At 38.9% G+C, this 15,558-nt stretch overlaps 1 protein-coding gene across 5 annotated transcripts in view; it reads left to right on the forward strand.

The window, feature by feature from the left end:
* The first annotated feature begins 999 nt into the window (after positions 1-999).
* Positions 1,000-15,558, forward strand: part of rbm33a (RNA binding motif protein 33a) — a 29,152-nt gene continuing 14,593 nt past the window's right edge. For 3 of the 5 annotated variants that reach the window (XM_053858936.1, XM_053858932.1, XM_053858934.1), the window contains exons 1-10: positions 1,001-1,197; positions 3,288-3,363; positions 3,526-3,574; positions 6,495-6,571; positions 6,834-7,065; positions 8,704-8,865; positions 9,616-9,778; positions 9,861-10,063; positions 11,461-11,776; positions 13,984-14,042. In XM_053858936.1, coding sequence (XP_053714911.1) covers positions 1,179-1,197; positions 3,288-3,363; positions 3,526-3,574; positions 6,495-6,571; positions 6,834-7,065; positions 8,704-8,865; positions 9,616-9,778; positions 9,861-10,063; positions 11,461-11,776; positions 13,984-14,042 — 1,356 coding nt within the window. In that variant the 5' untranslated portion in view covers positions 1,001-1,178. Of the gene's footprint in view, positions 1,198-3,287; positions 3,364-3,525; positions 3,575-6,494; positions 6,572-6,833; positions 7,066-8,703; positions 8,866-9,615; positions 9,779-9,860; positions 10,064-11,460; positions 11,777-13,983; positions 14,043-15,558 lie in introns of all 5 variants that reach the window. The other 2 variants (XM_053858933.1, XM_053858935.1) reach the window with 2 other exon arrangements.

Genomic DNA, 15,558 nt, shown 5'->3' on the forward strand with positions numbered 1-15,558 from the left:
TGTTGCTGAAAAAAATAGCTTCTTCCTCACAGTGAGGGACCATAATAAGCCAACACAATGAGGTCTCAGCTCACTGCTCACCTCTCTTTGGTGAGTCTTTGTTGATGTTTGTCAGCCGAGGAAGCATAGAGGGGGTGTGAATTCCACTGTAGTCTTGCACTCCAATATTTGACTTTTAGACTTTAAGAATGGAAAAAAACGACGCAGAGATAAATAGAAAATAGTAAAAGATACAATTTTGGGGAAACAATCTGCCATGTGGTCAAATTTTAAAACCAACAATAAACCAGACTGAAATAAACACCAAAGTATTAGAGTAAAAACATTCCAACCATCACAGGAGCCTCTAAACTACTAAATAAAAAGACACAACATATTACAGGACATTACATCAGGAAGAAGATCTAACAGTTTAAGGTGACTAAAAGTAAGATTGAGTGGGAACCATACTGATGAGTTTGGGGGACCATACAGTTCTATAAATGTTTTTTAAATAAAACAATAATAAAAATAAAATTGAATATTAGTTCTAAAGCAACAAAGCAATACATTTACTTATAGATAGAAAACAATCACAAATGGCAACTGACTTGGCTTGGATATAATTTATGGATTTCACTTCAGGATCTAAGAATGCCACCCTGGCACACAAAATGCATTTATTATTTATTTATTAGATATTTATTTATTATTATTATGAACACTTTTCCATCAAATAAAAGGTGGTTAGGTTGCCTTAGTTTAGTTTTAATCAATTTAAAATATTTTATGTTGAGAGATTATTTCTATTTTTTTATTCTTCACTGTCACCATATTAAATATAATTTGCATGTGTTTTGACATACAAAGTTTTGACTTTGTAAGTACTTAGTCAAAAACAATGCTCCATTATGCTTTTTACCTCACAATTAAATGCAATTGTGTGGTAAAAACGTTGAGGCGAAATGAATAAGTAGTCAGTAAAGTCTTATTCTTTCACTTAGAGCCCGGCAGAGGTGTGTTTACTGACCTCCCACCAACGTTCTGTTGCTACTGCAGGTCTGCCATGTTTCTGCTCTCGTCGTTGATGGAAGTAGCAGCACAGAAAGCTCTTTTTTAATATTCGCAGCGACGATTTGTGTATCTATCTCCACGATGGTGGTTTAAGCATTGTATAGTGTTCTCGACAGACATTAACCATGTCTGCTAACGCACAAGGTATGTCGATCTGTTTATGCCGTACTAAGTTAGCTTTGAAGCTAAGTTTGCTAACATGACTAGCCATTAGCAATAGTGTCCGGCAACGTTGTAGTATTTTGAACTTAATATGTAGTTAGCTTATACATCGATTCACATTCCAATGTGTTCGTTTCCCGATTGTATTAATTGAACGTCGTATTGCTTTGTGGTCAACGTTGCATACAAAGTCGATGTATTAGGGTTTCAGCCTCCAGCCCGTCCATTGCAAATGGAAGGCCAGATAGTTTATCTCGTAACAGAGTCGGATTTGAAGGCGTTTACATAGTAACTAGTCGAAGGCATATGTGTATTATTTTGAGGCTATATCCACGGCGATGCGTCTGTTGTTGTTGGAGTCTGTGTTTACAGAGGCCGTTAGCATGTTAGCTTGTTAGCTGAGCGATTGAGCGGCTACTGTGTTTTCTGCCTAAATTGCGTCCTCCATTGAATATCGTAGAATTAACGTTACAGGAAGAGTATATCTCCACATGTGCCCCATGGTATGCATTTAATAATGCGTATAACACTTAGGAGTGAGTCTTCATCGAAAATAGTGTCGTATAAAAACCATCAAAGGTCATTTACATCTTGACGTAAGCTATTTGTAAGATCAAGTTACACAGTATATGCTGTAATTGTATTTCTCGTTATTGCATGTATTAAGTCGATGTATTTTTTTAGAACAAAGTATAATAACTGATCAACGTATTGCCTGACACTTATGGATGTCACGATTACCTTTTGTCAATAGTAGAGAAGCAGGGCTCCTGGATTTTTTTCAGTAACTTACAAACTCATAAATACCATTTGAGTTTAAGTCTGTATTGTAGTTTCCAACTTACAGTATTTGTACAAAATCGATACAACTCGATACTTGAGAAATTACTTGAAGTTTTTAAGAAGCCAAACAAAACATTTTTAGTTAAATAACAACCCGGACAGTTGATGAATGTAATTCTTAAAATAAAATGGGGAAAAAAACGAGTAATAAAAAACATGGCAGTCAACTTTTCACTTTGTGCAGATACATTATTGGTACTTGATTCTTACTCACAGTTGAAGTCAGCCACAGCTCTATGTATTTTCAATACTTAATATTTTCGTTGTTTGTCTAACATCACTGGTAGAGTTGGCTGTAGCTTCTCATTGTGCAGGCTGAGGTCTTGGCTTCCATCAGTGTTTTCAATAAAAGACAACACATTTGAGTTGCGTTAGCGTGCTGGCTGTGGTTGGCATGTTTACGGTTGACAGACTTTGTTTACAGTCACAGTTGAATGCAGAGCTCTGAGAGAGGAAACCGTCAATGCAGTGACAAAAAGAACAAGTTGATATAAAGTCACTGTTGTCCTGTTGTACTGAAACAATTTAGCCCCCAAGGTACTACTCTCAGAAGGTGTTCTTGAACCTTGTCATTAGTCATTCATTACCTGCTTTATATATTAATGACGAGTGAATATTAGTTTGTTATTTTTTAATGAATAAATAAGGGTGTCTTAACATATGCTAGCATGTGTGCTGATGTTCCATTACTGCGTGGCAATTGGGAAGCAGTCGACAGTGCATTGGCGTTTTTGCACTCTGTGACATCACCCTTTTGAGCCGTATATGAGAACCATACTCATTGCGCAGCGAGCTAAACGCAGCTAGCTTGGATAACATTTGTGCTGCCTACAGGGGTTGGGCGAAATAATGGGAACACCTTAAAGCTAAAAAAAGCTTTAAGGTGTTTCCATTATTTTGTGGGTACAGTATAATAAATGTCCTTCATTTATTGCATTCATTAGATTACTTTTAATTACCATCTCTTATCCAGTATATAATTTTATTATTTCTTGTAGTTAATACATATTTTGCTGAATAAGTTGGATAAAAAATAATCTTTGAATCACATGCAATGCATTTCTCTGATGGCGATTGTACATTTACTATGTGTTTGGCATCGGAAGTGTGTTAAGTGTCTTGGACTCTGATTCTGTGCTTTGGCAGTGCTCCCCCAAATGAAACTCTGGTGCTACATGGATGTCCTCATATTTTAAATGCTCACTGGATGTGTTCATCTTACGTTTCAGGTTTTGACTTTGATGAATATGACAAACCTGGTACCGAGCGGTTACGCAGGAAGAGAGGAGATGACGATTTGGGCAGGTAAAACATTAGAATTATGCCAATAATTACAATTGAATGCGTAGTGTATCAACTTATGTTTTGAGTCTCTTTTTCTCCCTGAAACATGGTTTAATGGATTCTGAACGATGACCCTCCTCAATCATAATATGTTGATTAATGTGTTGTAATTTCTGATTGAAGTGACCTGGAAGAGGAATTGTTGGAGGAAGATTGGCTGTCTGGTAAAAAGGTAGGACATTCCATTGTTTTTTCTGTATTAGTTTAATTCATAGTTAACCCAAAATAAGACAGTTTGTATTTTGTTGCATTAAATGTATGAACTCTTTATGTATCAACATAGCTTGTGGTGGTGAGGCTACAAACAAGAGGTCATTAGGGGCAGCTCCCATCTGTTCTACTAGCCTCGGTCTACTCGGCCCCAAATATGAAAATGTTACTGCAACTGCCGTGTAGTTTTTAAAAAAAAGAATGAATTGTTTTCAAACTGTCCAGCAGGAATGGAGCGTGCTGTTTGCACTGTTTAAGTTATTTTCTTGCGGCGCTACGCACTGCACCGCTTCAAATTTGAGAAATTTTCATTATTATACACTGTGTATACGTCATTTGTGTTTTATTGTGAGTGAGACAGGAAAGTTACAATATGGACTGCAGGCCTGTGCAGTATGAAATCTGACGTCAAAGCACGGCACCTGTCCATTCGAGTGTGGATGTCTGTAGACTCTCAACAGTTGTAGACGTGGTCGTCCGATCGGCTGATTTATGACCTGCTCCATCTCTGCTGCGAGAGAAACACAGACACAGATGAGGCAGCATGATGAGATTCAGGAGTTTTTGTTCATGATTGCAGTTTTAATGACATCTGTAGTTATAGTGATGTGATGATTTTTACTTGGTCGATGCTGCATTAGAGTTGGATAGCACATTAACACTTGAACTTAGTTCATCAAATTGCTGTGAAGTCAAAGTTCTTCCTTCAACACACATGTGCCGCTGCTGCTGACATTCATTCATTCATTCATGTTCGTGATAAATAGTGATTTACTGAGCGTTCTTATCCTCGATTATTGATTTCTTTAAATGCACTGGATCTGGTCATCCTTGCTCGACTGAGTGGAGAACTACTGCTATGCTCCACTCAGCAGTGACACTCCCAGTAAGAAATGGGGGGGGGAAAGAGTAGGCCTGCATATCATGGCAACTTTCCTAAATCGATTCGATTTCGCTTCATGAGGTTCAGAATTACTGAATTTTGAATCAGAATGACTTCTTGAATAATGAAAATGACTTAATGGTGTTACATAATTTAAAATGTATATTTTTTAATCTAAGCAAGTTTTTAGTGGTAATATGGAAATTGAATGGAATTGATGGATTGTTCCTTGTAGGACCCGCAGTGCCACCACAGAGCTGACTGTGAATGTGACGGCTCACTTCAAAACTTTGACACCGGCAAACTATTGAAGTTCACTTGATATTTGGCTAAATGTGAATAGAGAAAGAATAATTGTAGTTATGAAGCAAGCTGAGGCAAAGAATGTGAAAGATTTGTCTGGAAATTACGCAAATTAGAATAATGAAGTTCTTCAGTCTAATTAGATTTTTCCTTTTCCATTCGGACTAACACTGACCAGAAACATGCAAGTTGCCAAAACAAATGAGAATGTGGTAAAATTAAAAATGAAGAAACCATGATAATTTTTGCCATGTTGCCCACCCCTTTCTGGAGACTAGGCACATTTGCATTTGACCAACATTCCTTTGGTGAAGGGTGAAAAACACTACATCAGGTTCTCCGCATCATTATTGAATGCATGGACAACAGGAATATTTCAGTTTATTCAGAAACTTGCAAATTATTCCTAAAACCTGCCACAGCAAGCATCTTTGATGATGATAACACCTCCATGATGGTGATGCCGTAAAACCTCTCTGATGCGCTGATTCTGCACCTGGAAGTTAAACTAGTTAATCCGTCAGCTGACTGCTGACTACAGTGTTCAAGATAACATCCTTGCTCCCAGCCAGCTTCGATTGCTCTTCCTTTACGGTCATAGAAACTGGAAAGACTGAATGGAGACGAACTACTCATAGCTCGATTTTAAATGCACTACATTTGAAGTGGGGGAACATGACGGACTCTGTGGCTCAATCGAGCTATTGCCTTTGCCGGGCTACAGTCTGCATGTAACTGCAGTCACTGAGGCTCTGTGCCAGAGTTGGTTTGTAGATCTAGCTGTGCCGATGAGACATTTCTGATGTGATCGTCTGAGTTTTGTTTTCGTCTACTCAGTGCTTGCTTGCATAAATCTTAGCAAACAAAAGTTGCGATGGCTGTGTTAGGCCTGTGGACAGTTGGTTAGTAAGGTTGGTGATTCCCTTCGTTACATTTGTTTTGCCCCAGTCGGCCTATAGTCAGATGCTAACGCTAGCGTTGGCAGCACAGTTTGATATACCTTGCCAAGTAGGTTTTGAGGTTTGTAATATTTCTGCTATAATTGAGCTCCGCTTGGCAGCTGCTTCCATTTCCTTGTCTTGAGTTGTTTTCAATCTGAATTGGTTCACCAGTGTTTTACCTGTGTCGGCCATGGTGTGTTCATATGCATGCTCCCTAGCCTCAAGCAGTTGTACACGTACCACTGCACGATGACAAGCAATTAGCTTTCATGCTCTACGAATCAATATTGAAAAATTATGATGAAATAGATGATAAATAAATCATCATTAACAACTAAACAACTAAAGTGTATGTGTGCGCTAAACACAAAGTTTGGGATAAAAAGGCATAAGACGGTGAGTAGGAAAAGCACATATTTGTTAAATAAACTGGATTCTGGATGCAGCCTGATGGTAGAAGTGTGCTTGCATTTTAACTTACTGCCGTTGTCTGAAGGAATAAGACTTTGGTAAACATTCAAAAGGGTGTTTGCAGCTCAGAAGTAAAAAGGACGAATAACTAGAAGCAGGTGGCTCATCCACAGGAAGATCTGTTCATGTGAACCAAGAGGAAGTGCAGTGGACAAAAAAATAACAATTTTGACCTGCCCAGATTGCCCTCACCACATGGGAATAAAGCATCCCCCTACCCCCCACTATCATACTTTTACACTCACGCGCTAACAGGCCGTCTCAAAAAGGTATTTGTTTTTCAGAATCCATCTGAAATGTCTGACGAGGAGCTGAACGACGACCTTCTTCAAAGTGATGATGAAGAACAACAACACACAAGGTGATTTAATTTCATTTCACAAATAAGGTGCATGATGAATAGTCATGACAGCATGTTCCAGAGTGGGACAATAACCAGCGTTATATTGTTGGGATTTGTATGACCCAATTTCCTGTTGAAGTAATGTTGTATTTAGGTGGCGAGTACAAAGTTATAACAAAAATAATAAATTCTGTTTATCCCTCATTTGTTGTTGTTGGTGTCTTTGGTCAGATTAAATTTTTTTGCTAACGCTGCTTCATGTCTGTTTTCTCCTAACCAGTGTTCAGGATATAAGTTTTAATGCCACCTACAGTTTGGGCACATCCTATGACCATCAGGAGAACTTGCAGGAAGCAGATGACGCAGTAGACCTAGGAGAAGAGGATGTAGAGGACGGATACCAGCAAGAGGGGGAAGAGGAGTTCACAGGGGATTTCATCCAGGACCAGGATGGCTACCAGGATGAAGTGCTTGACATCGAAATCAATGAACCCCTAGAAAGTGAATTTCCAGTGAGTTTTCCCCTTTTTTGTGCTAGCTTATCAAATACACACGCATGCACATGCTTGTCCTTCCATGCCACTGCCACATATTGAACTCTATTGTACCTAAAAAAAAAAAAAAAAAAAAGATGGTGTTGGTTTTCCGTGTCTCTGTAAGAGGCCAGTGACGTTTTGCAATCTATTCAGGTGTACGAGATGTAGGTTGTTGATTTGTGGAAGGAGAGGATTCGATTCATTATCTCATCCTGCCAGTTCATTTTTTTTTCTATCTTGCTGACAAAGTTTGTGTTGACAGCTTGTTTGGTGTGTGCTAATCCTCTGCTGTCGTCTCTGCATCCCAGTGCTATTGTGACCTTGGGTCCAAGATCTATTGGAGAGTAAGCGGTTGCTTTGTGTGTGAAAGATGTGCTGCCAATCGCCAGAGGTTAATGTGGGAGCCTTTTATCTTGCGCCTTGAATGAATCTGATAAAGTCTCATGCAGGTGAAAAGATTATTGACCTTTTTAGGACACGCCATACAGTCTGAAAGATTGATGGCGAGTTTCTCTATTGTTTCCTTTCTGCCGTCGCTGAGCCTGAGAGGATCACAGATAAGACCTTATCCATGTGCAAATGTCTGTTTTGGTCTATTAAGGAAGGTTTGATTGTGTTTGACATCTGACAGAGATATGTAAACCAAACTGTCCCCCCAATTGACTGCAGGTGTGTATTTGTATTCCTATTATGTGTAATAACAATTTACAAGGTCACTTAACTCCTTGACCTTGACATTTTGCTGGCTATGGTATTCAGGCAGTTATATGTCTAACAGTTTAAAGGATTAAGCTGTAGTATTCCCTCTAGGCATCCTGTCCATCCATCTGATTAGCTGTTTTTTTTTTCTTTTCTGCATTATGTGCTGCTGTTTGGCAGGCTAATGGAGCACAACATCAAACACCATTGTGTGACCTACAGTCTGACCTTATTTAACTGGGAATTTCTGTTTGAGGCATTCATGCAGACAGTGTCAGAACCAGCCAGTGTAGTGGTGCTGCTGTTGTGATTGTTTACCGTCTGTGATTTGTGTTTGAGTCTACATGAAAGGATTAGACCAAGACTCGGCTTCCCAGTAAGAAAAGCTGATTTGTCAACTCAAGGTTTTGTGTGTTCATGATGTTTTTTTTCCCCCTGCTCGGTGTGAAAACAACGATTCAAAGTTCAGCCCATAACCAAATGATTTGTGTGCGGACAGTCAATGATATTTTCGCCATCATTGAACCAGAGAGAAGTGTTTTTATCTTTGCCTGCATTTCTGTAAATCATGTCAAACATTTACATCTCATTGAATTTCAAATGCTGTCAGGAATAGTAATGAAGCCTTCACGCCCACTGTTATGGTAATTTGCAATAAGTGGGGGGTTGGTGCCTCTCCAAAATCCTTGCCATATCAGTCACATTTTTTTACTTTTCTAATTATTTTTCCAGACATTATGCCCAATATCTTCATATACACATTGACACATAAATAAATGTTATATCAATGTGTTTTCGTGTTGATGTGACCCATTTATCTTTTGTATAAATTAACATGCAGCATTCTTTATTACTTGGTCCATATTGTCAGTGGCGATCAATAAAATCAATACATCTCAATCTGATCTTTCAAAGGATGATTACCAGACTTCGTATCGCGATGGGCCACCAGATAAACATGGAGTGCAACAGAATGTAACCCCTGAGGACGAGAAGGAAGCCTTGGGGGCAGGACAGCAGCCAGGAGAAATGGAGGAAGGCTTTGCTAGCAACTCCCAAGTCTATGACACGGATGAAGTATATATCCTAGCATTATTTGTATTTTTCTCCCCCTCCACTGTATATTCTCTGTTTTTTGAGTTGGTATTTTCATGTTTATGATTTAATATGCCAAACATGTTTCACCTGGTGTTGAATTAATATCTGGAGTTATTGTTCTAGCTGTTTTCTCTTCTCTGCTTTGCCTTGATAGGATGGGTTGTATAGTCAATGGATGCTACACTATTACTGTCCAGTATGCAAACTTCAAATTAAATACCCCAAATTTGACAGCAGTTTGGGAACCTGATAATAAATAACAACAAATTAGAAAGCTGCACTGTCATGGATGTACAATGCAGGACATTTCCTCCTGTACATAATTGAAATGGTGAACAAGCACATTGATCTAAAGGAATTTGTCAAGGGCCTAATAATGATAGACAATTGGGTAAAATCATCTCTAACTGCAGCTCTTCAGTCTTGTCATTGTCAACAAATTGTAAAACTGTAGGTGAGTTGAAATATCTGTTGAATACCAAATACTATATTTACAGTTTAGGTGAGTCGGACCGCCAGTGTCATTTATTATGATAAATGAGCCACTGTGTCATTACAATTGCTGGTTGTTAGCAGCACTATGTTAACTATTGGCATCATGGATTTTAAATAGTAGTAATATAAATTATTATTATATTATTTTGCCCGTTGAAAAGCAAATGCATCATAAAACGGTTGATCTTTCTAAACGGTATGCTTTTTTCCCCTAACGGTTTATTTTTTTTCTAGCCTGAGAGTGAAGCAGTGCCTGATGCAAAAGAGGAATCAGAGGAAGAGGATGAGGAGGACGAAGACTCTTGTCGCAGCCGCTTCAAAACTGAGCGGAAGTACAGTGGTGTTGTGCGGATGAACGCGGGACCTGGCAAGAGAAGGGATATTCCTGAGACATTAGGTCTAATTTTAATTTTTAAATTCATTTGAAGAGGTTCCTTTCCCCCCATTAACACAGATGTCTCTGTTCAAATTGTCCTCAGAACTGTCCGAGAAAGCCAAGCAAGACCTAATGGAGATGGAGCGTCAGAATCAAAAGAATCGATATGGAGGTCGGGGTCAAGGTTACGGACAGGGACGCGGTGGGAGAGGAAGAGGTTTTCATCATGGTTACAGAATGTCGGACTATAGAGGAGGATATCGGGGGAGAATGCATGACCGGATTCACCCTCTAATGGGTGTGCAGGTTAGTGTCCACGTGTGCCCTTAAGTAGTGACTTACTCTCCCAAATGAGAAGCCGTTGGTCAAATCTGAATGCATAGAAAATGTTTCATTTACTGATGATTGGCATTTAGGTTTGATGCATACATCTGCGATTGCTCAAAAAATACCTGAATAACAAGGCTTTTGGATTGTATAGATCATGAACTTAAAATGACCACAGTTCACTCACCATCAGCAATTTGACAAAATGAAAATTGTTCTTTACTGAGAGTTTATTTACTCGTGGACTGGGACCACTTTGTGTCATTCCGGCCATTAAATCCTGTCTGTTAAACCTGGTCGCTGATCACACAAGGCTCTTGAGGACAGAAATGTCACGTTTGTAGTGGCGAGAGGTTAGAGATGTGGTACAAGTCTTGTAGTTGGACAAATAATTTGGAATTGTCAGTAAACTCAAAGGCAAATGAAAAACTCTTCGGACATGACATTGTGGAACGACACTGCAGGGACCCAAGGCGGGATACATCTAGGACCACTTATGTGCATTGTGGTATACTTTTAAATTTAGTTATTGACGTTTCGATCCAGTTCGATTACCAACTCCTGGTATTGAAGCATTCCATAACTGAAAAAAAGGATGACGAGTTATGTGCCTGAAATGTTCTAGGGCAATTTATCTGGCCATATGGCTCACAAAGATTCTTACACTGATGCATGCTCACAGGCAAAAAGTGATACATACACCCAAGGACAGATTTAGAGTTACACTCATGGAGTGGTGGTCACACACTCTTCTGCGGTCATAACAAACCTCTCACAATTCATTTGTACCATGAGAACAAAATGTAAATGTGTATCAGAGCTTGAGCTTTGATCTTTTTTTTGGTCAATTTATTTTTTGTAAATATCTGAATCGCTAAGTTAAATTAAATCGCTGAGTTAAGAAGTTTCTCATGAATAAAATTGGTTTTGGCATTTAACTAAAAGCGCAGATATGATGAATGTGATCACAAAAACAACATGCCAATCCACAAGCATTCAGCCGACTGCTGTTAATGAGCTTGCACTTCTTACAGGAGCTGCTAAGTGCCCAACCACTGCCATGTGTATTTTGCACCCTTTATTGATCTGCCAATTACCGTGGACTAATTTGGAATAGGAAGTCAAAACAATATGTACGATTGTAGCTTCCCATTACGGTGACCATGAAAGCCACAGTCATTCGTCAGTATATACCTGTTCATTTGGCAACTGTATTTGCTGAGGAAACCTTGTACTGTTTGTGTTGTAAATATTAAAATGTTATTCTTAGTCTGGATTATACATTGACTTGGTAGTATCAGAAAAACAATGTCTTATCTTGTTTAAGTGTTTTGATGGCTTGATTTGGTTTTCCTTCCTGCTCTTTTTCCAATTAGAAGCATTCCTCCCGAATGGCTCATCTGCATCAACCTCATCTGCAACAGCTTCAGTCCCAGCAGCACCATCCATCCCGGCCAAGAGGACCTCCTTTCCAAGAGCATGGGCATCCGCTGGCACAACAGCCCCCACAGCCGCTCATTGCTCCGCGCATGTCCCTCCGCTCACCACCGCTGAGACCACAATTGGAGGGGCCACCACAGATGATGAGCCCCCCTCCACCCAATTTCCCACACCACCATCCCCAACCTCCACAACCAAAAAACATTCACATAAACCCCCACTTTCGAGGTCCAGCTCCACCCCCTGTTCAAGGTTAGTTTCAACCTATTTTGAATTATGGAATTTCTGCAAAAAGTTTTAAGAGGGTATTCTCTTTGCATTCTTTTTGTTGGTTTTAAGCTTCAGTTTTCCTTTTATTTATTCAGTTGTCCACACTTTTTGAATGTGATTAAGGATATTTGCTATCAATCAAATAACTTGAGATAGAAATAAATTTTGACTCATTCGTGACGAAACAATATCAGCACAACCAAATGTGTACAGAAAATTAAAAAGCTCTGTGACTTCCTCCTTCCATTCTTAAGATGAATTTTAGTTCCATTAATTCTGCATAATTGTACTTTTTGTGTTTTTCCCCAATAATATAAAGTTTCCCCTTGTAGATATACCTCGAAGTTTATCATTATTTTGACAACATGCTGTAGACATTTCCTTGCTCAGTGGGCCTTTTTGAACTCTGGACGTCTCCTTTTATACTGAGAATAAATGGACATGGAATAAGTTCTTGGACCTGCCATCGCCAAGTGCTGTGGGTGTGCTTTGACTTTCCCTTGGTAACATGGTTGGTGCAGTGTACACGCTGTAACACCAGGGTTAAAGGTCAAGTCACAGTAGTCTTTATTTAGCAAATGTTGCCATAGGTTGGCTGAAGTGTACCTAGTTTTTCTGTGTCAGAAATGGTCTTAAGGCACACTAGACTTCAAATCTGGTTCTGCTGAAATATGTCAGCATGACACGTCTGTACAGGCTGAATAACCTTTACCAATGCATTTGTGTTTTGTTGCTCCCCTAATACTTAGTGTGACGGTATTTTTGTTGACCATTTCAGAGCTAATCTTCCTACTATACTGTTCTGCTTGGAAAGCAGAACACAATCTTGGTGCTGCAGACATGTTGCCTTGTCCTCCCACTGATGCATTTCTATGTTGCTGTGATGCCTTGGATCGTCTTGTAGGGCAAAACAATACATTTGAGCTTGTCTTTCTTTGTGGAGACAAAATATGTGGAAAGCTTTATATTTAAATAATTTTTCAACCTCTGGCTTAAGCATCCATTCCATTGGTACATCTGACTTTCTGTAAATGCAAACAAAAGCTTTGTAATTGTGGAAAAATAGATTGTGTTGTATTTTTTTTTAACTCCCATTCATTAATATGATAAAGATTTTAGGTATTGACAAAAAGGTCATGATTACAGCTATTGATGTGAATCTGCACAATTTTGGCGTCCTTTGTTTCATTTTAAAGTTTGTCATTTTATTGTACATTTATTTGCTCTTTATATCATAGTGTAACGTCAGAAAAAAACCTTGGAAAACCCGTCTCATGTACCTTTATTTCTGGGAGGATTTTTGTGCTAAAAAGTAATAATTAATGTTTCTACAGTGTAATTGGCGCTAAATAACAATTTCTTAATTCATTCATTGATGTTGTGTATTTTAAAAAGCAGAGTTTGTCAAGATTTAAAAATGTGACATATCCCTTTGTGTTTCAAAGGTGATCTATATGAGAACATTTTCTGTTATTGCTTTAATCCTGAAGTTTTGTTTGTCTTCACATGGAGCGTATTCTTCTCATTAAACAGCGTTTATTTTCACCAAGCAAATAAAATTCGTACTCAACTGGTCAAACATATCGCCCATGGAAGTTTTCCTGCACTGTCCAGGAAGGTGTCTGAATTAGTATGTGATATTGTTATTTGGCTGAATGACAAGTGAATAGCTCTCTCAGCTCCTAATGGGTTTATCCTCCTTTTCCGTCTGGCAGCATCACCATTTCATTCCTTGAGATGGGTTTATCTGGCCTGTCTGGAGTGCTAAGATTGAATTTTTTTTCCACAAAGGTTGTGTCTACAGGTTGTGTGTATGTGTGTTAGGAACTGCACTAGTGGGGGTTCGGACGCTTTTCTCCACATAAGTTGCGTGGAAGATAAGAAATTGCTTGCGATTACTCATGTTTTTTTTCACAGTGTTACTATTACTCGTTGAAATATAATACATTGCAGTTTTGTCTCATGTTTGCTTCTGAGCATTTAATTTATGGATGTTCTGTAATGTATGTTCTTTTTTAGATTTTCAAATGTGATTGAGGTAAAATGTCTCAGACATCTTTGTCATGACCACCCTTTCCTTTTCTCTCAACGCCTCTTTGCCTACTGCCCCTCATTTTCATTTCTTCTCCCATCCCCCTCCAAACCCGCTTCCTTTTGCTCCCATCCTTTCCCTGCCCCTCTCATTGCAGTGCCCTTGATGCCTGCTCAGAGCCAGCCCAGACCTGCTGTGGGTCCTCAGAGGTTCCCTGTGAGTAGCAGCTGCTCCTCTCCCTCCCCTTTGCCTCACTTTCTATCCCTCTACACATGGTTAGCGCCCCATATTTGAAAGCAATATAATTATGGCAATTAGACTGTCTGACCTGTCCTAATACAATTTAGAAAAGTCTGCATGCAAGGATACAACGTTCTGGCTGCACAACTGAAAATGTGTGATATGGGTTTTAGGCATTGACTTGCAAAGGTCATGGTAGCCGTTATTGGCTTTCATGGTTATCCTTCCACTCTGCTCTTAAATATCATAATGGAATTGAGGAAGCATGTGTACCTCCGCTTACTTCACTCTTATGGAAATCTAAAAGCCAAACGGCGCCTCTTGGGAAGTGTTTATCTGATGCCGTACATTCTGAACACCATTTGAACAGGATTGTGTTTTTATAACTTTCATTCAAGGCCAGGGACATTGCATGCTAAACTGTTATTTACTCGGAATCGTCGTAACAACTAAATGTTGAAGCATCAAGTCTTTACAGTTTTTTCTTTAGCTGAGTAAATGAAGTCCAGGAATCAGGTGGCAGCAGCACTAGCTGTTATCGTCCTGCAAGGTGTGTTTTATGGAATTATGCAAATCAGCCATTGAAAACTGGCTGCATCCAATCACGTTTATTAGGCCTTGCACCGTGCTGCCAAAGCAGTTCATTCTGACTCCTTATAGTGACTTATTATTTGGTCTTGATGCTGATGAACCTTAATATCCTCAAACTTCTGTGTGTCTTATTTGAATGAGGTTATGATATAATGGAAACTTCAGCATTTCATCAGCTTTCCTATCAGACTGTAAGGGTAGAGCTGGGATTGGTATTCATACACCCTGCTTGATGAACTGAATAGTGATGGAATCCTCAGCTGTCAATCCCATTTAGCCTGCCGTTGCCACGGAAACAATTTGAAATAGAGTGACATCCCACTTAATAGTAGGCACTTTATTACTCATTAGCATACATTATCATCCCATCAAATTTAATTGTTAAAAAGACTAGGTCAACATGGGGGTCATCGCCTCTTTTTAATGACGGAATTTTAAATATTTATATTTCTGACATAAGTAGAAAAATATGAACATTCCATTTTAAAAATCATTACATTCAGGTGCTTAATCAGGGCTGTTTTGAATGTGTAAATAGATGCGTTTTCCTTTAACCAAAGTTATTCAAAGGCAGCAAAAGCAACTTTACATGTTTGGTCTCATTTTGTTATTTAGTTTTATGAAACTGGTCCATGCCATGCTTTTGCTTGAGCATGGTAAAATATTCATGGTGAATAACCTAGGTGATAGCCAGGTATTTCACTGGTAAGATAATTACAAACACGCAGTTCAATGATTTATAGTTCTCTATTGAATACTTGCGACCTGTTTTTGACAAGAGCGGTTGTTACACTTGGTCAGCTGTCATGCGATGCCCTTCTCAATTTCAATACGTGGATCAGTAGCTTAACAGTCTTTTGTCGATAAGGTAAAAACAATAATGAATCGTCTTTTTTCTTAC

The sequence above is a fragment of the Synchiropus splendidus genome, chromosome 3 (genome assembly GCF_027744825.2).
Source record: "Synchiropus splendidus isolate RoL2022-P1 chromosome 3, RoL_Sspl_1.0, whole genome shotgun sequence".
In the NCBI taxonomy this organism is placed as follows: domain Eukaryota; kingdom Metazoa; phylum Chordata; class Actinopteri; order Syngnathiformes; family Callionymidae; genus Synchiropus; species Synchiropus splendidus.